Source organism: Marmota flaviventris, chromosome 10, assembly GCF_047511675.1.
Source record: "Marmota flaviventris isolate mMarFla1 chromosome 10, mMarFla1.hap1, whole genome shotgun sequence".
NCBI lineage: Eukaryota > Metazoa > Chordata > Mammalia > Rodentia > Sciuridae > Marmota > Marmota flaviventris.
In genome coordinates, this window is record NC_092507.1 from 121,932,354 (window position 1) to 121,957,202 (window position 24,849).

The 24,849-nt window shown below is 43.3% G+C and overlaps 2 protein-coding genes across 2 annotated transcripts; one reads left to right on the forward strand and one right to left on the reverse strand.

The window, feature by feature from the left end:
- The first annotated feature begins 6,249 nt into the window (after window positions 1-6,249).
- On the forward strand, window positions 6,250-19,205 carry Tdrkh (tudor and KH domain containing). The gene is made up of 14 exons (XM_027953739.3): window positions 6,250-6,338; window positions 11,869-12,017; window positions 12,795-12,901; window positions 13,515-13,704; window positions 14,387-14,526; window positions 14,641-14,962; window positions 16,193-16,353; window positions 16,509-16,681; window positions 16,890-16,954; window positions 17,212-17,363; window positions 17,594-17,695; window positions 17,982-18,078; window positions 18,246-18,337; window positions 18,525-19,205. Exons 2-13 carry the CDS (start codon window positions 11,894-11,896, stop codon window positions 18,296-18,298), a joined length of 1,686 nt encoding a protein of 561 aa, XP_027809540.1. The 5' UTR covers window positions 6,250-6,338; window positions 11,869-11,893; the 3' UTR covers window positions 18,299-18,337; window positions 18,525-19,205.
- Window positions 19,206-21,164: 1,959 nt separating this feature from the next.
- Window positions 21,165-23,917, reverse strand: Oaz3 (ornithine decarboxylase antizyme 3; the record flags this gene model as incomplete). The annotated part of the gene is given in 6 exon segments (XM_027953706.2): window positions 21,165-21,413; window positions 21,988-22,073; window positions 22,482-22,657; window positions 23,321-23,398; window positions 23,400-23,460; window positions 23,727-23,917. Coding segments are annotated over 6 exon segments (735 nt in total), but the record flags the coding sequence as incomplete, so codon positions are not given.
- Between the last annotated feature and the right edge of the window lie 932 nt (window positions 23,918-24,849).

A 24,849-nucleotide genomic window follows, 5' to 3' on the forward strand; every position in this document is an offset into this window, starting at 1 on the left:
AGGGTGGGAGAGAAGAAAACCGCCCAGAGAGAAGAAAACATTCATTTAGGGCCTCCTCCATTTAAATGGCCTTATATGTTTTCTTACTGAACCCTCCCATCAACCCCGTCTGGTAAGTAGGCATCTTAGTTCATCAACTCCAGGTAAAATAGGTTAAGTCACTCGGGTTGCTCGTGCACAGAGCTAGTTACCAGGGAACCTCATCTGAACTCAGGTTGGTCTGACTCATCACACTGCCACATTCACTGTTCTGGCCTCTTCTCACAGGACCTCTCACTTGCAGGACATAAACTGTGACAAAGGTAACATCTTCCACCCAACTCATTCTAAACTTGTAAGGGCAACAGATCTGTTGTTAATCCCCACCTTCCTTCCATAACTCTATTTCAGGGAGTCGTTTTTACCATTTTGGCTTCAGCCCTTCTCCCAGTGCTCAGCTTCTGTCTCCAGGAACGGCAGAGAGGAGCAGAAACTCCAGGAATCAGGCAGACTGATGTGAAATGCCGGTCTCGCAGCAAAGGACTCTCTTGTGATTAAATATGAAGGCTCTGAACTTCCTAGTTCCTTTTCTGGGTTCTAACTTCAGCAAGCTCTTAGGTTAGAGAAAGGCTGTTCAGAAAATGCCGTATGGTGGAACAATCAGGGAGCTGTCTGAATCCATTCACTCTGCCCACCTTCTGCTGCCTGTGCTTGGCAGGTCCTCACGAAGTCATCTCATCACACACATCTTCCACCCGTACTTGCCTCCATCTCAGTCATGGTTTCACCTAGGCTGAGGGAACTTAAACCCAAAGTACTCTGGCACCATTACAGCGGGTCCCATTTGGGCCCTGGATATACTCTCTCTCTAACTTCTGACTTCCATTTCCTTAGCCAGGCTAGATCCTGATTCAGAGAATGAGAGCACTGCAAGGCAATGATCCTCAACTTTGAATCATGGGCCCTTGAAAATAACTAGTGCACTTTAGGAACAAAAATGTTTATCCATTATCCAGTCATGTGGAAGCCACCAAAGATCCTATGGAATGCAGGTTAGGAACCTCTACTGTGGGCCAGGTACGTTGGTACACACCTATAACCCCAGAACTGCAGAGGCTAAGGCAAGAGAATTGCAAGTTTGAGGCCAGACACAGCAACTCAGCAAGATCCCGACTCAACATAAAAAATAAAGCTGGGTGCAGTGGTGCATGCCTGTAATCCCAGTGACTTGGGAGGCTGAGGCAGGGGGAACTGCAAGTTCAAAACCAGCCTCAGCAACTTAGCAAGGCACTTAGCAACTCAGCAAGACCTGTCTATTAAATAGAATATTAAAAAGGGCTGGGGATGTGGCTCAGTGGTTAAACACCCCTGGGTTGAATTCTCAGTACCCAAATAAGTAAGTAAATACATAAAAAATTTAAAAAGGCTTGGGATCTAGTAAAGCTTAGGTTGCCTTTGTTCCTGGGGCCCAGTGGAGGCAAGGAGAAAGGCTGGGAAGGACCACAGAGTGAAGGAGGTGTTTAGCACAGATGATGGAAAAGGCCCTGTCCCCTTCTCCCACAGTACTCATTCCTCAGGGACAGGCAGTGTGAGGATCACTCATACTGGAGAATGTCTAAGACCAGAGATTCTCAAGTCATGTTTTGTAAGGGAAACGAAGCAAGACTTAAGAGATGGGAAGTTGAAGCCAGAGAAGCTGGGGAGAATCTCTCCCAGGATACCTGCCACAGTTCATCAGTCGGATCTAAAGATGCAATATCACCAGCATAAATTATGAGAATAAGGCTCTTGCTCCTAGTTGCTGGTTTCCTTCTTTCTTTCTTTTCCTTTTTTTTTTGGTAGTTGTATGTGGACAGCATGCTTTATTTTCTTTGTCTTGTTTTTATGTGGTGCTGAGGATCGAACACCAGTGCCTCACCCATGCTAGGCAGACACTCTACCACTGAGCCCCAGCCCCAGCCCTCGTCACTGGCTTCTGATAAAGAGGGTGGATAAATGAAAGAGAAAGGGCTGGCTCCTATGGTTGGCCAAAGGAGAGGTGAGTGCTGTTTCTCAAAGACTTGGGCAACTGAATGTTCCTTGAGTGGCTCATCCACATGTTTTATGGGAAGGGAACTTTGTGAGCCACGGCTCTGGAGTCAGGCTACCAGAGTCTGGGCAGCCCTCACTGCCCAGACACTAGCTAAAAATCTACTCTCCTGTTTCAGGCTTAACAGCTGCTCACCAAATTCTCTGGGAAATCCAGGCCTTCTGTTAACTTATTTCACCTACTACCTCCTGCAGCTTATTCAGAACACCCATCAAGGAAAGAGAAGGGACTCTAAGGAACTGGAGATGAAAATACAGAAATTACTATTCACCCAATCCTGCATCTCACACTCAATCTCTCGATTCTGATTTGGGTTCTTAGTAGGAAAATGATATAAAAATTCCAAATGCACGGTGACTTGAGAGTGAGTCTGGAATCCTCTATTAGAATCACTTCAACTAAAGTCGTTTCCTCTGTTCCCCAATCTCACCAGCCAGTTAGAAGTCAACCCTCTTTTAAAAAATTCCCAGGAATAGTGATTCCACCTGGCTTTTCATGCCCTGATTAAGAAATCCTCCTGTCATGTGATTTTGATCCCCATTTTGTACTTCCATTTCATTTCCTCTTTTTTTGCCCACCCCACCCTCACTGGAGCTGGACAATGATGATCTATAAAGTAAAGCTGCACCTTTTAGAGCAACACTGGGCATTCCTTGGATTTAAACTACTCTGTAACCTTTCTAAAGTAAAAATAGCTATAGCAATCAAGACACTCAAAAATCTAAACAAGAGGGGGCTGGGGATATGGCCCAGTTGGTAGAGTGCCCACCCGCACATAGGCCCTGGGTTCAATCCCCAGCACCAACGCAAACAAACAAACAAATCTAAACAAGAAACATGTAAATGACGAAAACTTTAAAACACTACTGACAGGACATCAATGACTTCAACTTACAGGAAGATTCTATATCATAAATACAATTCTCCTTTAAGTAATCGAAAAACATGATTCCAATCAAAATAGCATTAGCCACATTGAAGTAAATTATGGCACAATATAAATATACTACACAGTAATACGAACAAATGACTTAAAATTATATACTGTATGATTGAATCTCACAAATATTTAAACAAAGGAAGCCAGACTCAAAGAAGTATATATTCTGTAATTGTGTGTGTGTGTGTGTTAAAGCTAGTTTATAGTACTAGAAATCATTATCCTTGTGGGGAATACTGACTGGAAGGGGACACAGGGGGCTCTGATAATGTTCTGGTTTTTGAACTGGTGCTGGTTATGAAAATGTATTCCATTTTTGAAAATTCATCAAAATGTGTACTTTCTTTTTTGCATTTTTCTACAGGTACACTATACATTAATTTTTAAATTGTGTTAAAAACCCAAAGTATAGCAATTAAAAAAATAAAATAAACACAAGAACATGGATATCAATGGAACAAAATGAAAAATCAAGAAACGAACTCAGATACTTGTAGAAATTTGGATACTATAAAAATAACATTCAAAAACAATGGAGGAAATAAGGGTTATTCAATAAGAAAGGCTGGATAAAACAAAATAAAATTGGACCTCTATTTCACATCTTTATACAAAAATAAATTTCAGATGAATCAAATATCTACATTATGTGGGATGGGGATGTAGTTCAGTGGTAAAGCACTTACCTTCCATGTACAAGGCCATGGGTTCAATCCCCAGTACTGCAAAAACAACAGACAGACAAAAACTCAAAAATTCACATACAAAATGGTAGTACAAAAATATGAAGTAGTTTTTTTTAAAAAAAAAAAAAATAACTTTGGTGGTAAACTTTTCTAAATATGATATGAAATCCAAAAGTTATCAAGGAAAATGTTGATACATTCAACTATGTATAAATTTTTTAAATTTCATTAAAAAAATCACCATAAACAAAGTTAAAACAGAACCAGCTGGGCGTGGTAGTGCATGCCAGTAATCCCAAAGACTTGGCAGAGGCAGGAGTATTGAAAGCTGGAGGCCAGCCTGGGCAACTTAGCAAGACCCTGTCTCAAAATAAAAAAATAAAAAGGGCTGGGAATGCAGTTCAGTGGTAGGGCACCCGGGGGTTCAATCCTGGTACCACCTCCACTAGCAAAAAAAAAAGAAAAAAGGACATAAACCCAACTGGGAAAAGAGGAAAATATTTTTAACTTAAATACAAAAAATAAATATTAAGGAAACATTCAATAAGCAATAAAAATATTACCAAAGTATATAAATATATAATTAACAAAAATGCAATTGCTAGTTAAAAGACGCTCAACCTATAAAGAAATAAAAATTGCAATGAGATACCATTCACACTGTCAAAATCAAGATGTGATAACACACTGTGTCAGTGTGCTATGAAACAGCTTTTCCACACATTGCTGATGGAAGAGAAAACTTGAACTCCTGAGGAAGGCAATATGGCAATGCTATACTTACCAAAATCCTTTTCAAACACTGATAGTGGAATAAAAATCAGAAAAAAAAATTTGGGAGGAAATGAATTTGCAAAATTTTTTCTATCCAAATGATAAAAAAAAACCCAACAATGCATACACTTCTCTGACCTAGTCATTGCATTCCTAAGTATCTAACCTATAGATACAGAAGAGCAAAATGAAGTATGCTTGCATATCAACATAACTATGCTAAAGGACTTATTTAATATATCCTAATATATGCTGCTATGAAAACACTTCCAGATTATATAAAAAGGAAATTGCAAAATGGTATGTATGTTATTGACTGGATATATACATGTGTGTGTGTGTGTATGCACACATATAATACCTGTGCATATATATGCTGACATATATATGAATGTTAACGTGTGAAATATCTTGCCTCTGAAAAAAAGAGGAAATCGTCTGTAATAACTTCGGTTTCTTCTGACTCTTCCAGAACGTACACGCATCACTTATTCCAAACACATACATATTTTTTAAATTGATAGAAGTTGGGCACGACTGTAGTCCCAGCCACTGGAGGAGAGGCTGAGGCAGGAGGATCGCTTGAGTCCAGGAGTTCAAGGACAGCCTGGGCAACATAGCGAGACCCCTCTAAAAATAAAAATAAAAAATAAATAGTAGAAAAATAAAAAACTGAGTACCAAGAGCATGTCCTAATTGATGGAAATGTAATCTTGCTTCTATCCAACGAACCTTTACAGGCGCTCACCGGGCACTGCGACAGCAGCGGTGCGGCGGCCGTCCCAGCGACCGGGCGCGCCTGCCGGGGAGAGCCTCGGGCCGGCGCGGGCGGCGCGGAGCGCACCGAGCGGGCGCAGCGGCAGCGGCAGCGGCAGCAGCAGGGCCCAACCGTTCTCAACGGTCCGGGGGCCCCGACGACGGCTGGAATTCACTCTTGCAAAGCAAACTGCCGCGGGCAGCAGCCCACCCACTCTCGCCCGCCAGGAACGTCCCCGGGTGGTCCCGCCGAGCCCGGGGGAGCGCGGCCCGCGGCTGCCGCGCCCGCAGGTCCCTCCCCATCGCAGGGGGCGCTCGGGCCTCTCTCCGCTGCGGCCGCAGTCGGGGCCGCGTCGGGTCACGCCTTGGCAGAGGGACAGAAGCGTGGATCCTCGATCTCCGTGACGCAGCGCCTGCCCCCACCCACGGAGCCTATCTCGCATGTTTTCAAATTTAAAAAAAAAAAAAATGTCTTCCGCGTCTCCTGAGCTCCTCTCACTTGTGGGGGACCGAGCGAGGAAAAAAACCACCAGAGAAAAAAGTGGTGCAGAGCCGCCGGAATGAGGCTGGCTCCCCGGCGGCCAGTGGGTGTGCAGTGGCACCAACTCTGCCCAAGACACCCTCCTGGGAGCACCGTGACGCGGGGAAGGCCTTCGACGCCCTCACACCTGGGTCCCAGCCGCCGGAGCGCTGATTTTTCCCGCAAGGCTTAGGAGGCGGAAGCCTCCCCGGCAATTGGCTCGGAGATGGACCGGGAGGCCTCCGTGAAGCTTCTAATTGGCTGCCTAATTCTCTTCAGGTGCGATCTCCATGAACCACACCTGCCTCTCCGGGATCCTATTGGCTGACGGGGTGGGCCGGCTTTGGAGTACATCCGGGTAATTGGACATCAGCGGGCCGCCGCACGTCGCTCACGGCAGGCCGGCGGAAGGATTGGTTGCAGCGGGGACGGTCAGGCAGAGAGCGGGGCGCTGATTGGTGCAGGCGGGCTGCGGGGGTGGGAAGTCGTGACTGAAGCCCCGCCAGCCGGGCTCTAGCCGCGGTGCGTGTGGGAGGAGGCGGTGGCCAGGGTGAGGCGCGAGGCTGAGCGCTCGAGAGCCGACTTGGAGGAGCGGTAAAGGCGGGGCTCGAGAGCGGGAGTGTTGGGAGACGCCGGGCTGTGAACAGCTCTGGCAACTGGAAGGCAGGAATGTGGGGTCGAGGGAAGGGGGGTGTCCCCGCGTCCCGGGCAAGAGGGAGTGTGAGGCCCCGGGGCGAGTGTCAGCCCCGGGCTGTGGGGCGCTGCTTGGCGGCAGCTCTACCTCGGGGACCTCGGATCGGCTCCAGGAGACCTCTCGGGTCCCGCGGACTCGGGCGAGGGTGTGCATTGTCGAGCCGGGTCTCGGTGGCACTGGAAGTGCCGTCGGCGGAGGAGCTGCTTTGGTTCCCCCACCTGTTTCCGAAGTTCTCTCTAATGAGATAACCACTCTTAATTGACACAATAATGCGCCGGGCTTTTGGTGGGTTTCCCCAATATTCCTCTTTGTTTCTTAACGGAGAATCCTTGTGGGTGTGACTGACTCGGCTTCATTAACACATCCCTGGAGACAGGAGCTGACAGCACAGTGAACACATTCATTTGTAATCTCCGAAGAGGGGTTGGTGAGATTTAGCTTTTGGTTCAAATAGAAGTCCACCGACAAGTTTATCGTTGTCGTGGATATTCATTTTCTTGTGACACAGACTCCGCCACCGAATCAATAGTCTCTATTTCCAACACGATCAAATGGCAGGTGTGCCATCCAAAACCTGATGGCCAGCTCCTTGGCTCTCCCCTCTGCCTTTCCATAAATCAGTGGCTAGGTCTCAGTGTTCTACTTACTAAAACTATCTCTGCTGATGAAAGCGATGCATGCCTGTAAGCCCAGCAACTTGGGAGTCTCAGGTAGGAGGACTACAAGTTCCAGGCCAGCCTGGGCAACTTGGGAAGACCTGTCTCAAAATTTTAAAAGGTCGGGGGAAGCAGTTCAGTAGTAGAGCATTTGACAAGCATGCATGAAACTTTAGGTTCAATTCCAGTATCACAAAAAAATTATCCACTACTATCTCTTCTCTCTCCATCATTGACACCTGGAGTAGTCTGGTCTCCCTGAACCTACTTTTGCTGCTTTCAGTTCATTCTTACAACAGACGTAGCCATTAATCAAAAATTACAAGCAAGGTGTATGTTATGAAGGGATGTTTGGGATTCTGTGAAAGTTCCCATCAATGAAGCCCAACCTCGAATAGGTGGTCATGATTGAGGGAGTTTGGCTGCTGAGCCAGCCAAATATCAGATATCCTTGGTCTTGATTTTGGTAGTTTCAGAACTGAAAAACTATAGTGCTTCTGGCTTCCATACAGAGGTAGGATTATAATTAGCCTTCAAAACAGAATTATTTCCCTCAACCTTGTATAGAAATGACTAATCAGCCTTGTAACCTCAGTGAAATCCTTTTATATCCCTGAGCCTCAGTTGCCCCAGTTGTAACATCGTTAATGAAGAAAATAGTCTCTGCGGTCCCCCAGTTCTGAAATTCTGATTTCTGTGCCCCATAAGCATGAATTATGGCCAGAAAGGTGGTGTTAAAGGCCGAGAGCATTCAAGAGCACAGGGGTAGGTTTATTTTTGGTTTTCCAAAACCTTTTAACACCTTCATACTCCTGTCAAGACCTCTGCCAGACGAGAAGCTCCATGGAAGCAGCTCTTGACTGTTGTATCCCCCAAGCCAAGCTTATATTGGATACTCGGTTTTCGTTGGTTTGAATAAATTGGCAGACGATAAATGACTTCTATTTTAAATGATTTTCAACTGTGTCCCGTCTAAGACAAACCTTTTAGCTCCTCCCTGCTGTTGCATTGGCCAATAATTTATTTTTTTGCACTGTCTAGTAGATGTTTATCTCCTACTAAAGTGTGACTGTCTCAGAGCAGGAATTCTTATTCATCCTCTATCCCTAGCATGTTCAACTAGCAGTATAAAACCAAGGCACATTAATAACGAAGACAAGCTTTGCACTTTGGAGACCATATGAATAAATATATGAAGTAACTAGGAGAGGGGAAAAAAAGTAAAATCGTTCCTAGAGATAAAGAATAGATTACTTCTGATTTGTGGATGCCAACCCACAACAAGGGAAGGTGGGGAGAGGGAGACTAGAAGTCCATTGGGTTAGACAAAGGGGAATAGGAAAGACAGTAGAATTAATTGGTCAAAACTTTCCTATCCTTGTATTTGTATACACAACCAGGGTAACTCCACATCATGTATGACCACAAGAGTGGGAACCTAAATAGAATAGTTATACTCTATGTGTGTATATTCTGCTAAAATACATCCTACTATCATGTATAACTAAAAATTTAAAAAAGAATAGATTATTTCTTAGTATAGGAAAATATACTTTGAAAGTTATGTATTCAAAAATTAAGCAGAAAAAGATGGGCGTGGTAGCACACACCTGTAATCCCAGCGGTTTGGGAGATTGAGGCAGGAGGATCATAAGTTCAAAGCCAGCCTCAGCAACTTAGTGAGACCCTTTCTCAAAATAAAAAATGGGCTGGGCTGGGGATATGGCTCAGTGGTTGAACCCCTGGGGTTCAATCCCTGCTACCCAAAACAAAACCTTATGAAACCAAATTTGTTTCCTTTCCTCTGGTGTATACAGAGGTGTTTACTTGGTATCATGCAACCTTTCAGGCTGTTTAATAAAAGAGGGAGAAACTGATTTTTATTCAGTGATTTGGGGAAAGTACCTCATAAATGAAAACAGCCCACTTTAAACTCAACCCTTCTATCCTTTCCCTAAAAAAGCAGAGTGAAAGGATCAGTATTCCCTCAGGTTGATGCTCCAGTCTCTAAAAGTGATTTGCTAAACCTATAGAGCAACTGATTATCCCAAAGAGACAAGATACTTGATAAAATTTTTTCACCAAGACAATAAAAGAAGGTTTTGATTTTTTTTTTTTTTCCTTCAGGCTATGAGTCTAGGCATGAGGGTAGATTAAATTAAAACTACTGCCTAGAAAATTAATGGCAAACTTCTGATACCTCTGAAGAATTTTATTCTGTTCTAGTTGGTAAAGCAGCCTGACTTAGATGCAGATGGGGTGGGGCAAGTTCTGGGGCTTGAGCTCTGAGCTTTGTGCATGCTAACAGGAGCTCTACCGTTGAGCTACATCCCCAACACACCAGATGCAAATTCTGGTGGTCTGTTTGAGTGGTAATGAGAAAACCACCTCAAATCTCCTTACCTGGATTTGTTCCTAGAAGTGATCTTTTCATGCTGGGTCTCCTTCCCTCTTGGCTCCTCCTCACAGGCTTTCAGGGAATGCACTTTTAGAACTAGTTTTATTTCAGAGTCCTGAATTAGAGTATTTTTAGGACTAGATATCGAAAGGAGATGTCATTAATAGGCAGTTGGATATACAAACCCTGGATCATAGGAGAAAGGTCCTAAACTAGATCATGAATTTGGGAATTGGCAGCATATAGATGGGATTTAAAGCCAGACCATGAATGAGACTTGATGAGACCACTCAGGAAGTGAAACAGAACAGAGAACAAAGGACAGACCCATGGGATATCTAGTGTTTGGAAGTTACAAGGAATGAGAAGGAACCAGCAACTGAAACAAATCAGTCAAAAAAGGAGGAGAGGCTGGGGTGTGGTGGTACATGCCTGTAATCCCATTGATTTGGGAGACTGAGGCAGGAGGATCAAAAGTTCAAAATAGCCTCAGCAATTTAGTGAAGTCCTAAGCAATTTAGCAAGACCCTGTCTCAAAATAAAAAATAAAAAGGACTGGGAATGTGACTCAGTGGTTGATACCCTTGGGTTCAATCCCTGGTATAAAATAAAGGAAGAGGGAAATAAAGGCAGGAAGATGTGCTGCTGGGGAGGCCAGGCAAAGGTATTTTAGAGAAGAGGATATCACAGGCTATGCCAGATACTGTGGCAAAGTCATGTAAATTGAGAACTAAGAATTGATCTTTGGATTTAGAAATGCAAAATCAATGGTGACCTTGACAAGTAGGTAGAATAGATGAAGAAAATTTGAGGACTGAAGTTTTGGCATTCTAGAGTCTTCATGTGAAAGTAAGCAGGGAAATGGGATGTAGTTGGAGAAATAAGCAGAATAAAGATAGATTTTCTTTAAGAAGAGAGGATGTTTGTCTGATGGAAAAATCCAATAGAGGGAAGGACATTAACAACAAAGGAAGAAGACCTGGTGGAGCAACACGAATATGACAGAATTCAGCTATAGGAATAAGACAGTTCATTCATGGTCACAGGTGAAGAGGTCAGGTATTCAGGCACAAGTGAAGGTGGAGGGCTAGGGACGTAGCTCAGTTGGTAGAGTGCTTGCCTTGCATGCACAAGGCCCTGGGTTCAATCCCCCACACCTCACACATACACACACACACACACACACACACACACACAAAAGCAAGCGAAGGTGGAGACAGGTAAATGTGGGGAAGCTTGTGGATATTTTCTCTGAAGGCTCTGCCTTCTCAGATAGGGAGCAAGAACATCATTTGAAAGAATGGAGGAGATGCTAGAGGTTTGAGAAGAGAAGGTGCAAAATCATTGGGAGAACCTAAATGTATGTAACAATACGGAATTATAGCAAGGGAAATGTTAAGATTTGCTTGACAGCAAAACGAATAAACAGTGTCAAATTAATAGCAACAAGGCCAGTAAGTCTCAATGAGATTTGATGTGCTTCTGAATCAGGCCAGTGCTATGTTGCTGGAAACATTAGCATACAGGTAGTAATGGAAGCTGCAGGTGTGGGTGAAATTGCCCAAAGAGCAGAGTGCCATTAGCAATGGATAGAAGGCACAGGAAGAGAAGTCCCCAGACTCTGAAGGATCTGACAGGGAAAACAGGAGGAGAAACCAAGAGAAAGAGGACACAGAAACCAAAGAAAGATTTTTGTCTGGGGGAATGGCTGCTTTCCTCCTGCTGCAGTAGGGTAAGACAAGGCTGCATAGGTTGATGACCTGGGAAGTTAGGTCTGGTGAAGGAGTAGAGCAGAACTCCCTTTCACTGTTTTTTGAGGATTAAATAGAAACCGGAAGCAGAGATGGTAAACCAAGTCTATATTTACAAGATTGTACTAAGTCTGGAATGGCACTCCTTGTAGAGATAACATCTTCTGTAAAAGGTCCAGGACATAGATAAGGAGTTTTAAATAGTTTGATATGAAATTTAAGTATTTTTAAAAAATATTTTATTTGATCATTTGGCTTCTAAAACTAATTAATATAATTTTCTCCTTGGGGGAAAAAAGTGAAACAGTTATATATATCCCCCTTTGCTAACTTTTTTAAAAATATTTTTTAGTTACCAATGGCCCTTTATTTTATTTATTTATATGTGGTGCTGAGAATCACACATGCTAGGCAAGCGCTCTACCACTGAATCACAACCCTGGCCCCTCTTCACTAACTTTTTTAATACCCTGAGATCTTTTTCATGAAATAGATTTTGAGATTTCTGAAGCTCTTGAAATGGGAAATTAATAAAATTGTTTTCAATAACAACGTGTTCTCATGTCCCTATGCCAGCCATCCTAGCAAACTGATGAAAGCTTTTTCCTTGGTTTGCTTATTTCAGGATGTAAGTCAGAGTATAGCAGAAAATGTCCACTGAACGGACTTCTTGGACAAGCATGTCCACTATTCAGAAAATAGCCCTGGGCCTTGGGATTCCAGCCAGTGCAACAGTTGCCTATATCCTATACCGCAGATACAGGGAAAGCAGAGGTATGTGAACCCTACAATTGTGCCTGTGAAAATACTCCAACCATGTTCCTGCCTTGTTAAGTTGAAATGAAACTATCTCCTTGCCATACCATGTATTGTTTGGTGAGATATAATTGACTTTCTGTGAGGAGTTTGAAAATATTTGATTTCTTCTTTTCTATGTTCTTAATGTGAAGCTAGTCTGTGAAATAACTTATAACTCCATTGATCCTTTCACAAAATCAATGTGACATGGGGGTTTTTAAAAATATTTCTATGTTCCTTTTAATTAGTTATTAGAAGAAGGTAGATTTGTCACAGGCTAGACCTAGAGAAATAACTAATGTACAAATAAGTCGGGAGAAGTTTTGAGTCTTAGATGGCTTAGACAACTTCTGGCCTTCATTGTTCTCCAGGAGTCTTGTCCTAGAAGTAGTTTGCCCAAAACCTAGAACACCTTTTCATAGTCTGCTTTTCCCATGTTGGTATCCCCATATTAGCATTTCCTGGTGTTAGCCTGGTATCCAAGAGAAAGGGCCATGTGGGGTGGGGTTGCTGGGGGTTGAACTCAGCCTCACGAATACTAAGCATGTACTCTACCACTGAACAACACCCTAAGCCCCATCTCTGTTCTTTTAGGAACTTCTAATTCTCACTCAAATGCTGCTTTTGTTTGTCATTATGGTTGACATTCACAGTTTTACCTCTTGATCAATGTCTCTGACAACCAGATTGAGAAGGGATGGTGGTAGTTTCTTGTGTATTTAAGTCTGATCTAATGAGCCATGATCTGTGCAGAAGAGCGGCTGACATTTGTTGGGGAGGACGACATCGAGATAGAGATGCGAGTTCCCCAAGAGGCTGTGAAGCTCATCATTGGTCGGCAAGGAGCCAATATTAAACAGGCAAGTGTTTGAGCAGGCAAACAGCTTTCCCAGATATTGTGTCTATTTATTGACTTCTCATTCCTTCCTCTCACCCTATATCACAAATCGCACACTTACTTTCTGTAAGAAAGTAAAGCTCTGGATAAATTACAGAAAAATTTTAACTATGCTGTTTTCCTTCCTAGAGAATAGATGATTTAGCTTGAAATAGAAGTTTTTAATTGGATGATTCTCAGCTTGGTATAGGTTGAACCAGTCTTTTCTGTTATGGAATTAATGAACTTGCTCATTAATTGGCAGTAAATATAGAATTGCCTGGTTTTTCTTATCATCCTCCATTGTTCAGTTAAAATGTCAAGAAAACAAAATCTTTAATTCTCTAATCAAGATAAAACTGGTGAGGGATAGATTATAAACATAGAAATGGTTTTGAATTAACTGCTATTTGTAATTACCTTGGTCATTAATCTCCTTCCTTAAGCAGAAGTAAATGAAGACTGATTATAGCATTTCTGAATAACTGATGGTTTTATCAACTCTATCTACCTCCAGGGTTTGTTTAGAGTGTCATTAGCTGGGCCCCACTGGGGGCTCTTCCAGAATACACTGCCATGTCTCCTTTCCTTTGCAGCTGCGGAAACAGACAGGTGCACGGATTGATGTGGACACAGAGGATGTAGGCGATGAGCGAGTGCTGCTTATCAGTGGTTTTCCTGTTCAGGTGTGCAAGGCCAAAGCAGCAATCCACCAGATCCTGACAGAGAATACCCCAGTGTCTGAACAGCTCTCAGTCCCCCAGAGATCTGTGGGCAGAATCATAGGTACCACTGGACAGCTTCCTGTGCTGTTTCCTTTATTCTTTACTTTTGCCTTTCTTTTACATCTTCCCAAGGATTCTCCTGGCCTACTCCCCCTTCACCTTACTGTGGGGGTGGGGGGGAATGGAAATTGAATCCAGAGCTTTACTTTCTTACAGAAACAAAACCCATTACTTTAAGAAGTGATAAGATCAGAATATGTCTATAGGTTCCAGAACATTCTGGTAAATGCAGTCATCTCATGATAAAACCTTTAGTTATCACGTTATCCCAAGTCATTCCGAACCGTGCTGTATCTGGCACCTTTTATGCTTCCCCTGGATCATTCCTTAATGCTGCTGTTTGAGAAAGAAGTTCTTGCCCTCATTTCAGGGTTCTTATACCATGTAGTGTGTATCTTAGGAGATGGGAATGTAAAGTTTGTATAGCCTTGCTGAGTAGCCAAAAAATGAAAATGACATGAAGTTAGCCTACCCAAAGTATGGAGTTTAAGTAAAATGGGTAAATCAGAGTCCTGTATACTCTTTCCTACAGTAATGTCTTGAATAGCTCATGATTGCTGTGCAACGCCTTGCATTCTGTTCAGTTTGGAAATGAGAATTGACTCCCTTCTGATAGTATGTATAAAATGTTGATTTCTCTAATAGTTAAGGTCAGACACATTTTTGTGTATTGTTCAATGTAGGGAGAGGCGGCGAGACAATTCGTTCTATCTGTAAGGCGTCTGGAGCCAAAATTACCTGTGACAAAGAATCAGAGGGCACATTACTATTATCAAGACTTATAAAAATCTCAGGAACACAGAAGGAAGTGGCAGCAGCCAAGGCAAGTAGTTGACAGACTCGGATCATTCCTAAGAGTGTGAAGAACCCATTATAAATTCCTTTCTGGATCAACATCTGGCTGCATAGATACTATCCCTTCTTTTATTTTCCACAGCATTTGATACTGGAAAAAGTTTCAGAAGATGAAGAACTTCGGAAGAGAATTGCCAATTCTGCAGAAACCAGAGTCCCACGCAAGCAGCCAATCAGTGTGAGAAGAGAGGAAGTGACAGAGCCAGGTGGAGCTGGAGAACCAACTTTATGGAAAAACAGCAGTTCTAGCATGGGGCAAGCTGCACCCCTGGCAGCTTCTCCCCGCAAAGGAAGTGGTGACATGGCTATTGTAGGCCCAAAAAATGGTTCCAAGGAGAAACCTAATGGTGACAGCTTTCAGAAGTCTGGAGACCAGACCAGTCCTGAGATGTCCATGTTTGAAAGTATGTAACAAAGAGGGAACATATGAAGGATGGGAATACTGGCTTAACTGACCCAAAATAGGAAGCAATTAAAAAAAAAACTATTTTTGTGACTGTATTTATAAGTCTATCATCACAGATTAATGTACTATTTTACTTAATACTAAACATTAATAATATTTTTTCTGAATATGAGCCAGCTGGTGAAGGCAAATGAGATAGGAATATGCTAACACAGCAAACTAGTCTGTGAACAGTACATCAAATAATTGAATTTACATTATAGTCTTTCACCAGACATACTTTTTAAATGAGTATAAGTCCTCAACCTGATTTTTCTTTTTATTGCATGTCTCATTGATGGTTCTAAAAACCATCACTCTTCAAGAAGAAAAAGGCTATGAGCTTTCTCTTCTATGCAAAGGTGCTGACATGGGCAAGAAAGACGAGGACCCTCAAGAGGCTCCTTGGAGGGCTTGGGGATGTGGCTCAAACAGTAGCGCGCTCTCCTGGCACGCGTGTGGCCCGATCCTCAGCACCACATACAAAGAAAGATGTTGTATCCGCCGAAAACTAAAAAATAAAAATATATTTTAAAAAATTCTCTTTCTCTCCCTCCCTCCCTCCCTCCCTCTCTCTCTCTCTCTCTCTCAAAAAAAAAAAAAAGCTCCTTGGAGCTGGGTGTGGTGGCGCACACCTGTAATCCCAGTGACTCGGGAGGCTGAGGCAGGAGGATTGCAAGTCCAAAGCCAGCCTCAGCAATTTAGCAAGGCCCTAAGCAACTCAGCGAGATCCCATCTCTAAATAACATACAAAAAAAGGCTAGGAATGTGACTTGGTGGTTAAGCACCCCTGAGTTCAATCCCCAGTACCCCTCCCCCCCAAAAAAAGAGGCTCCTTGGCTTGTCCAAGGCCACAATGATAATCCAGAATGGGATCTGGAACTAGCAGAATAGCTGTCCATGTACCTGATCCTCCTGCAGCTAGCAGATAGAAGAGTTACCTCTATTATAATTGGTGACTGATTTGAATGTGTGACAAAGAATGTAAACTTATTTACTTACATAAAAAGTTACAGAAAACAGCTAAGTACTTAAGACATTCTCGGTTGAGTCATCCATCGTTCCTCCAACCATTTTTAAAATGGTTAACAGCCTTTTGGTATTGGTATATCTCATTCTCCTGATACATTCCCCTCTTTGAACCAGAGATGATTCTGATATATTCACAGTCCTTTATCACTGTGTTTAGTCCCCAGTCCCGACTTCAGTTTTCATGCTGATGAGTACCTGGAAGTCTACGTCTCTGCTTCCGAACATCCTAACCACTTCTGGATCCAAATTATTGGCTCCCGCAGCCTGCAACTAGATAAGCTTGTGAGTGAGATGACCCAGCACTATGAGAATAGTCTGGTAAGTTTCCATAGGAACAGGACAGTACTGGGGCATGACTTTTTCATTGTCTCATATTCTCTTTCTCTGGGGCAACATTGTTCTTTCTGGTATTCCGTTTATTATCTACCACTTTTTAACTCTCCCTCCTGCTAACTCTTCATCCCCATATGTAGCCTGAAGACTTGACTGTGCATGTAGGAGATATTGTAGCAGCACCTTTATCTACAAATGGTTCCTGGTATCGAGCCAGGATCCTTGGCACCTTGGAGAATGGGAACTTGGACCTCTACTTTGTTGACTTTGGAGATAATGGAGATTGCCCATTGAAGGACCTCAGGGCTCTCAGGTCAGTGTGGAGGCCAGGGTGGAGTCAGCTATGGTCATCGAGTGGTGAGTTGTTGGCACTCATCACCAGGGCAGTTCAGAGGGGAACCTGTTTATAGAGAACAAGTGAGTAACTTCTGGCTCTAGATTAGTTGGTTTTGTGTAAAAGCAAGGAATATGAGGTGTCCTTTCTAGCCTTTGCATTCTAAGTTGGATTTCTTTCATTTTAGGAGTGACTTCCTAAGCCTTCCATTTCAAGCAATAGAATGTAGTCTGGCACGGATTGCCCCCTCAGGTAAATCAGTCACGCCACCTATTGACCTTGCCTTCAAGTTGAATAACATTCATATAGAACACAGGAGGTGCCTTTTCCCTACTAACTCAAGAAAACAACAGCCAGAAACTTGCTCAGCTATCAGACCTGAACTCCCCAGAGAACATAAATGCCTTCCTGGATAGAGAGGGGTGGTTTCAACTTCCCTCCAGGGTATAATCCCCACCCTGACAGCACTGACCCCTCCCGAGGCACCCCTATTTAAAATTTCCTACCAGGTGAAGAGTGGGAAGAGGAAGCTTTGGATGAGTTTGACAGACTGACTCACTGTGCTGATTGGAAACCCCTGGTGGCCAAAATCTCTAGCTATGTCCAGACTGGGATCTCAACTTGGCCAAAGATCTATTTATATGACACAAGCAATGGGAAGGTAAGACTAGAATTCATGTAATATTTACATTTTCTTGTGGGTTTTCATAACGTCATTTATTCTTTCTTTCCCAGAAACCCTTACCTGATATTACTCCTACTTTGTTAGATCTTATTCACCATCCCATCAAAAGAAGATCTAAAGTATCAATCCCAGCTCTTCTGTCCTGTTTCCTCAGATTTGCCCTTTCTTACAGAAAGGTCATTATTCTTTTTCACTTTTTCTCTTAGAAACTTGATATCGGGCTAGAATTGGTTCGTAAAGGATATGCAGTTGAGCTTCCTGAAGATGTGGAAGAAAACAGAGCTGTCCCTGACATGTTAAAGGATGGGGTAAGTAAGCCATTGTAGTCATTTAGGGTGCTCTTCTGGAAAAACATTCTAGTTATGACATTTTGTAAACTTTCAGTGAACTGAAGCTTGTGCTGCCCCTGGGAACCTTTAGATTACTTCATTTTCCAAACTACTTGGAAAATGTTGATCAAAGGAGGCATTGTATTCCTCTTGGAAGCCAAATTCAACTGTCTTAACCAGATTTTATGAACAAAATAATAAGATAGTCTCTCCTTTCCCACCCACCAAGATGTTCTTCCTTTTTCTCTTGTTTTCATGTCCTCAGGCCACAGAAACAGATGCCTCTCTTGCCAGCATGCTCACTGAATCCAAAAAAAGCCCTGGAGAGATGGCACATACCCTGTCCTGCCTCAGCTTATCAGGTACAAACAGCATTGCCCACTTGGAGCACCTTTGGCTCTCCAGACTAGTGAGGTTAAATTAAAGCTAGGTTCTTAGGTTATTGAGCACTAAGAACCCATTTTTCTCCTGGGCCTGGAGTGCCTATTAGAGTAGCGCAAGGTCTAACTTTCTCATTTCTGCTCATTAGAAGCTGCCTCTATGTCTGGTGATGATAACCTTGAAGATGACTACTTACTCTGAAGTCTGGGCTTCCAGTGGCTCAGCCATCTGCTTTGCTGTGTGAGTGGAGCTATCATCTATCTATAGCAACAGGGAAGTAATGAGGTGACAGTAGGGGCCTTGCTTTATTCCCGCTTCCTTATGCCCTACCTTTATATATTTCTCCTCAGTTGCTTTCCTGCAGCTCAATTTGCTCTCAGGTTGAGCCCTTTCAAGCTTTTTGTCTGTGTGTTTGTGTCTTTGGCAGGATTAGGCACATGATTTGGTGCCTGGAGAGAAGAGTCTAAGAGATCCATACAGTCCTTTATTACACAGTGTGGCTTGCTGTGGACCAGATCCATTTTCTCCTTCCATTGAATTACCAGAAAGAGTGTGGAGGAGAGGAAGACATCACCCACCTCACCTCCTTCTCCATCCCTCCCCTATCTTTCAGTGTTTGGATGTTGTGTCCTCTGCCAGTCGTAATGCACATCACTGCTAGACTGTGTTCTTTTTCAGCTGGGAAACAGCCAGAGTTTGGTCATTAGAAATGATTCTGGAGACTTACGACTCGCCTCAAAAGGTGACAGGTTAAGGGAAGTGTTTGAACATGGAACTTGAAGACTGTAGTTGAAATCAGAAGGCAAAGGCAAAAATCAGCCTAAATGTATTAAAAAAATCTTCAGGAGGTGGGAAGAGAATGCCACCTCTCAGACTCAATTGCTGAGTGTTGTTGGAGACAGGTTTTGGGAACAAGCTCCAGCTATTTCTTTGTGAACTTTAGTTAAAATACAAGTAGAAAAGGAGAAATGTGACTCAGGAAATACTCTAAATTGCTAGTATAGTACTTGTATGTGTATATACACACCTTGAGAGAAAACACATATGTATAGTTCTGTTTAAATCATTTGGAGGGAGTCTTTGCTTAATAAAGTTCTCAAAAAAATTATCCAGAAGCCAAATGCTCATTAAATCACAAAGTGGAAGCAGACCTGTAGGTAAAATATCTTCTGAGTCTAAATCTGGTGAGAATTTTCAACCACTTCACATCAAGGGGAACATCTATGGAAAAAAGTGCTCCTTTTTTCTGCGACTGTGTTATTTTTCAGCCTGGGAAACACCCTCCCATATATAATTCATATTCTTTCTCTAATGTTACTTCAGAACTAACCAATCATTCATTAAAAACCAGACCAATTTAGGTTTAGGCTATGTAAGTAAGAACCCCTCCTAAACTATTGGAACTAGAATCCTGGATTCCAAGAATAGGTCTCCATTATAAACTTTAGACTTTAGGTATCCTTTTTCCTCATTAGCACATATCCGTTTCTGACGGTACTGTGAGGTTTCAGTGAGAACCGTGAAGATACTTAAAAATGTAAATGTAGCCGAGTGTGATGGCACATGTCTGTAATCCCAGTGATTTGGAAGGCTAAGGCAAGAGGATTGCAGGTTCAGCCTCAGCAACTTAGACCCTGAGCAACTTGCTTCAAACAAGGCTTGGGATGTAGCTCAGTAGTAAAGCACCCCAGGGATGTAGCTCAGTGGTAAAGCACCCCAGGGTTTAACCCCCAGTACCAAATTTGTGTGGGGGTGAGTGTGGAGAGTGTGTGTGTGTGTAATCTGGGTAACAAAATAATGGGCAATGAAATGAACCTGTTTTCTTTGAGGACAAGGCAAACTGGAAAAAAAAATGGTATATAAGAATGCCTTTTTTAAAATATAGGAATGTTAGATTTGTCTGCATGCTGCTTGGCAACTATATTCTCACAACCATAATTTTCAATTTTTTTTTTTTTTTTTTAGAAAACTCAGTAGCAATTAGCAGAAAGGCTCCAGTAAAGGAACAGCTTTGAATAGATCTTAGTCTTGGAGGAATCCAGGAAGGTTTCTGTTGATTGGATATTTCAGCGCTGATTGCAGTGAACTCTGAAGTGTGCTCAGCTCTAGAATTGGAGCTACCTTTTTGTTGGGGGTGGGGGGCGGAGGGGCAGGGGGGGTAGCAGAGATTGAACTCGGGAGCCCTAAACCACTAAGCCATATCCCCAGACCTATTTTCTATTTAGAAACAGGGTCTCACTGTAGAGCCTCACTGTTGCTGAGGCTTTTAACTCCCAGCCTCCTTCCTCCTGCCTCAGCCTTCTGAGCTGCTAGGATTACAGGCGTGTGCCACCATGCCCTTGCTGGAGCTACCTTTTAAGGGGATCATGAGGCCAGTGAGTCCAGTTTCCTCACTTCCTGAGGGTCTTTCATGAATAGAGGTCCCTAACAAATTATTCATAAGACTTTCTGCTTTGGGAAATCAGTCTCCAAATCAGTAGTCTTTTTATCTGCAGTTCATTACTGTGTATAAAAATCTGTTCCTTTAATGAGGCCTTTATGTCTTGTTAGTTTGCATCCCCCTTCCTCTGGGTTCCTTATCACCCCTGCAGTATAACCCAGTATGTGCTGTCTGGAGGGCCCTCTTCTCTGCTGCCTCTTACCTTATTATCCATCTTCCCCTGGGACAAAGCCATTCTGGGTTAACCCTTTGATCTTCAGTTTTGAAATGAAAATCTTAGAATCTCCTTCACAGAATTTAAAATTAATAAAGTGGGCCAAAGCCAGGAGGGTCCATGTACCTTTTCAATTTCCCCCACAATTGGTTTCTCTAATTTGAACTAAAATTTGTGGATGAAAGCATCCTAACAATCCCTTTGTCGATTGGTCCTTGTCCTTTCCATTTGTTCAGTAAATAGAATAAATGAGAAAGTGTTTTTGGGTTAGGGGAAGATAAAAGGAACCTAAAATTTTTGAGTCCCTTCTCGCTTGGGTCCCTCGGTCCAGCCACCCAAATAGTGAATTCAACTCTGTCAGGCTCATGTTCTACTCCAGCCATCCCTACACCCAAGAAAAAGCAAACACACACTTGATGATTGCACTACCCTTTATTCCTAGAATGGAGGTGCCCTGAATCACCTGGGCTCAAGTCCCATGGTTAAGGCTTCCAGCCCCTCAGAGTTGGAAAAGCATGTTTAGGGAGGCTCACTGGGCAGATGGCCAAGGTCCCTTTCAAGGGGGTACACCATAAAGATGACATTGCCCCAGGGAGGGAGGGCAGGATGATCTGGTCTGACCACTTCAAAGCCCATGTAGCTGAAGGCCCGCAGCAGAGCACCTGTGAATGACAAAACAAATGGTTAGAACACTGAAGCTCAAGCCACAGGTTGCCCCGGAGATTTGGTTTCTTCAGCTAAGAAGTGGCCTCTGGCTGGGAGGCTATGTAGTGCAGAAATTAGGGTGTTTGGACTGAAACAGACCTAAGCTCCAGCCCTGGATTTAACACTTGCTTGTAACATTCTGGGTTAACCCTTTGATTCTTTCAGTTTTCTCATTTGTGAAGTGAGAATCCCAGAACCTCCTTCATGGAATTTAAATGTGCTTAAGTGTTTAGCACAGTAAACTCTGAAATTGTATCTGTTTTTGAAGAATGGCCCTGAATAGTTGTGTAATTTCACCAATGCTCCCTTAGTCTGGCCTCTGACACACCTGCAGGGGCTTCCTAATAGTCCAGTTTTAACTTGACTACAGAATGTTTAGTGCCTTCGTTTGTTGGAGGGAAAAAAAAAATCCCTGTAATGCCACAGGATTTTTTTTTTTTTTTTAAGAGTTGGGGGAAGAGGGACTCCTACAAAGGAAAAGGAGTTCTCAAGCTGCCTGAATATAAAGGATGAAGGACAGCAGCTCCCCACCTCTGTCCTTCCGATCATTTTGGAAGTTCACAAACACGGAGTCCACATTGGTTTTCTCCTCCACATACTCCAGTGTTGCTGTCAAACTAGAGGCCAGAGAAAAACAGTTAATGACATGCTCAGCCAAGCTCAATCTAGAAAGACACCCTAGTTGAAGCAGAAGAAATATTGGTCAGTTTCTTCTCTCCAGCCACCCAACACTAGATTTAGTAGCTTTTTCCTCTGAAGCCAAGGGATTGCACACAAGCCATAAAGCAGGTCTAGGAAGAAGGGACTAGCTCAAAAGTACTTCCTGTTCAATGATTTCTGGATCCCCACTAAGTCCAGCAGTTTCCCACGAATTGTTACCCTCGTTCCCCAGATCCTGGCTCAACTCAAAGACTCATCTCCATGCCTCTTGAGTGTTTTGTATCCAGGCCCACTTACAGATTGTGACATGATAGAAGGGTGACATTCTCCGCCCCTTCCTCCCCAACTCATCTGAATTTAGTCACCTTTCCCGGTTGCCCTGATCCAAGGCTCGAAATGGGATATCCAGGAAGAGCCGGTGGTCACTAAGAAGGCCGTGCCAGTGGGTGGAGGTCTTGGGGGTGAGGCGGAAGTGGAAGTCTAATTGTACTGGATTCCGGTGGAGCAGGGGGTCAGTAGTGAGCACTGTCAGGTTCCCAGCCTGGAAGAGGAATAAAAATGAGTGTAATAGTCCCCTGCTTCTGTGTTCATAGTCCTCAAATCAATTATCAGATTTGGGTACATCTATGAAACCAAGGAGGGGGAAGATAGAGGAGCCTCTGAGAAGTGGAGCCAATGTTTTAAGGATTCAAAACTATCCTTTAATCCTAGGAACTAAAACCACCCCCTGTTACTGAACTCTAAACAATCTGGCTAAGTTCAAACTGAGCTTCATTATCTAGATCCTTTCCCACTCACTATTCTTCCCCTTTTGTCATTATGGAGATTCTCTCAATTCCCCCCTTTTCTCATTTAAAATGCAGAGGTTATGAGTAGGCATATTACTGCCATACAATACCAGAGCAAGGGCAGGAGTTCTGGATTGTAGACCAGCTTAGCATCTAAATAGCTTTATGTTCCAGAAATCCTAATATAGTCCAGTGTACTTTGGTTCCCACTTTTTTCCTCATCCCTCTTCACTACCAATTGTATGACCTTAAGATCTCTGGGCCGGAACCCTTCTCTATAAATTAAATAGCTTTTACACATGAGGTCTGAGGTCCCATCTGCTAAATTTGCTGACTCATTTTCCAAATTGCTAACGCCCCTCTGAGAGGTATTACAGGGGCTGCCCTGCCACAGCACTAGCTCACAGTCCACTTACCGAGTACAGTTCTTTAAGCTGGTCGTGGTCTTTTCCCTGCTCAGCACTTCTGCCCACCTGGAGGCCTACTGGGGACTCAGGAGCACTGGAGGCAGCAGCGGGGCCTAAGGGTCAAATCCTCGTGTTCCTTGTAAGTGTAACTGGTTGGGAGGGAGAGACGAATCAGTTCACATTGAAATCTGAGATGAGAGACATACCTGGTACCCAGGGCCAGGCAGTCTTCTGTACTGTCCACATTACCAGTCTGTTTTCATTTTCCCAGGTCAGCCACATGGAAAAGTTAGTTTCCATGCCATCTTTCTATTCCCATTTTGCTATTATTTCCTGCCACTTGGGGAAATTCTTTGAAATTTTCATTTTCCCTTACAGTTTATAGAAATAACCACAAATAAAGATGAAAAGTTACCTTTTATAAGGATAACACCAAGGCAGCATCTTCTCCTGGAGGCTCATCCGGTATTTGTAGGAGTAAAGATAGTAGGCGTATGGTGACCAGGTGGGATAGCAGGGATAGCAGCAGTTCCGTGATCTTCCCCTCCTGAGACAACAGAGGGAGTAAAGGGAGGGGCGGGACCTGTTACAAGGCAGTTTCTCTGTTCAGTGCCTCCCTGCGGCAAAGTGAGCTCCACAGCTCCAGTCCCCTTTTTCAAGCATCCTGTTCATTGTGACCTGGCAGGCATTATGACATAGATGAGGGGTCAGCCCATATGTCATTTCAGGGCCCCACCCTATCACCAAGGTTCATATTTAAATACTATGTGCTTCATGGCAAACTTCTGTACTGGTTGGCAAATAGTCCTGTCTGAACACTAGTGCCCACCCTCCCTGGCCCTTCCTCTGAGATGCCTCCTCCCCCTAAAATCCACCAACTAAAGAGTTGGTGTCTGATACTTCCAAGGCCCCCATCCTGCATTGTCATCATTAGTTCTCAGTTCAGTTTTTTATTATCTCTTCCCTTAACCCAGGGGTACTACAAATTGTTGAACTTTCTCCATTGCCTTATAGGGTAGGAATTACAAACTACATGCTTCCAGGGACCCAGACAGCTAGTGGAGCTGCAGGGTAGGGCTGTTAAAAAAAAAAATGGGGGGGGGGGGGGGGCTGGGGATGTGGCTCAAGTGGTAGCACCCTCACCTGATATGCGTGAGGCACTGTGTTCGATTCTTGGCACCACATAAAAATGAAGATATTGGGTCCACCTAAAACTAAAAAATAAATATTTCAAAAAAAATGGGATGCTTATACCCCATCTCAAAGAAGTCCACACAACTCAGCTGCATCTGGTTGTCATGTGGAAAATGCAGAATTGTGGTGCCAGATCTTATAATTTTTTTTTAACAAAAACTAGAAAGACAGGATTTGTGGTAGACTTCAGTATTTAAAAATATACTGGCTACTGATGATAAAAAATTAACACTGTGCTGGGTACACTGTAATCCCAGTGACTTGGGTGGCTGAGGCAGTAGGATCACAAGTTCAAGGCCAGCCTCAATAATTTATCAAGATCCTCAGCAACTTAGACCCTGTCT

Coding starts and splice junctions, on each gene's coding strand:
- Tdrkh (XM_027953739.3), top strand. CDS start 11,894: ATGTCCACTGAACGGACTTCTTGGACAAGCATGTCCACTATTCAGAAA. Junction 13,705..14,386: donor ATCTGTGGGCAGAATCATAG/GTACCACTGGAC, acceptor TGTTCAATGTAG/GGAGAGGCGGCGAGACAATT. Junction 16,955..17,211: donor GGCACGGATTGCCCCCTCAG/GTAAATCAGTCA, acceptor ATTTCCTACCAG/GTGAAGAGTGGGAAGAGGAA.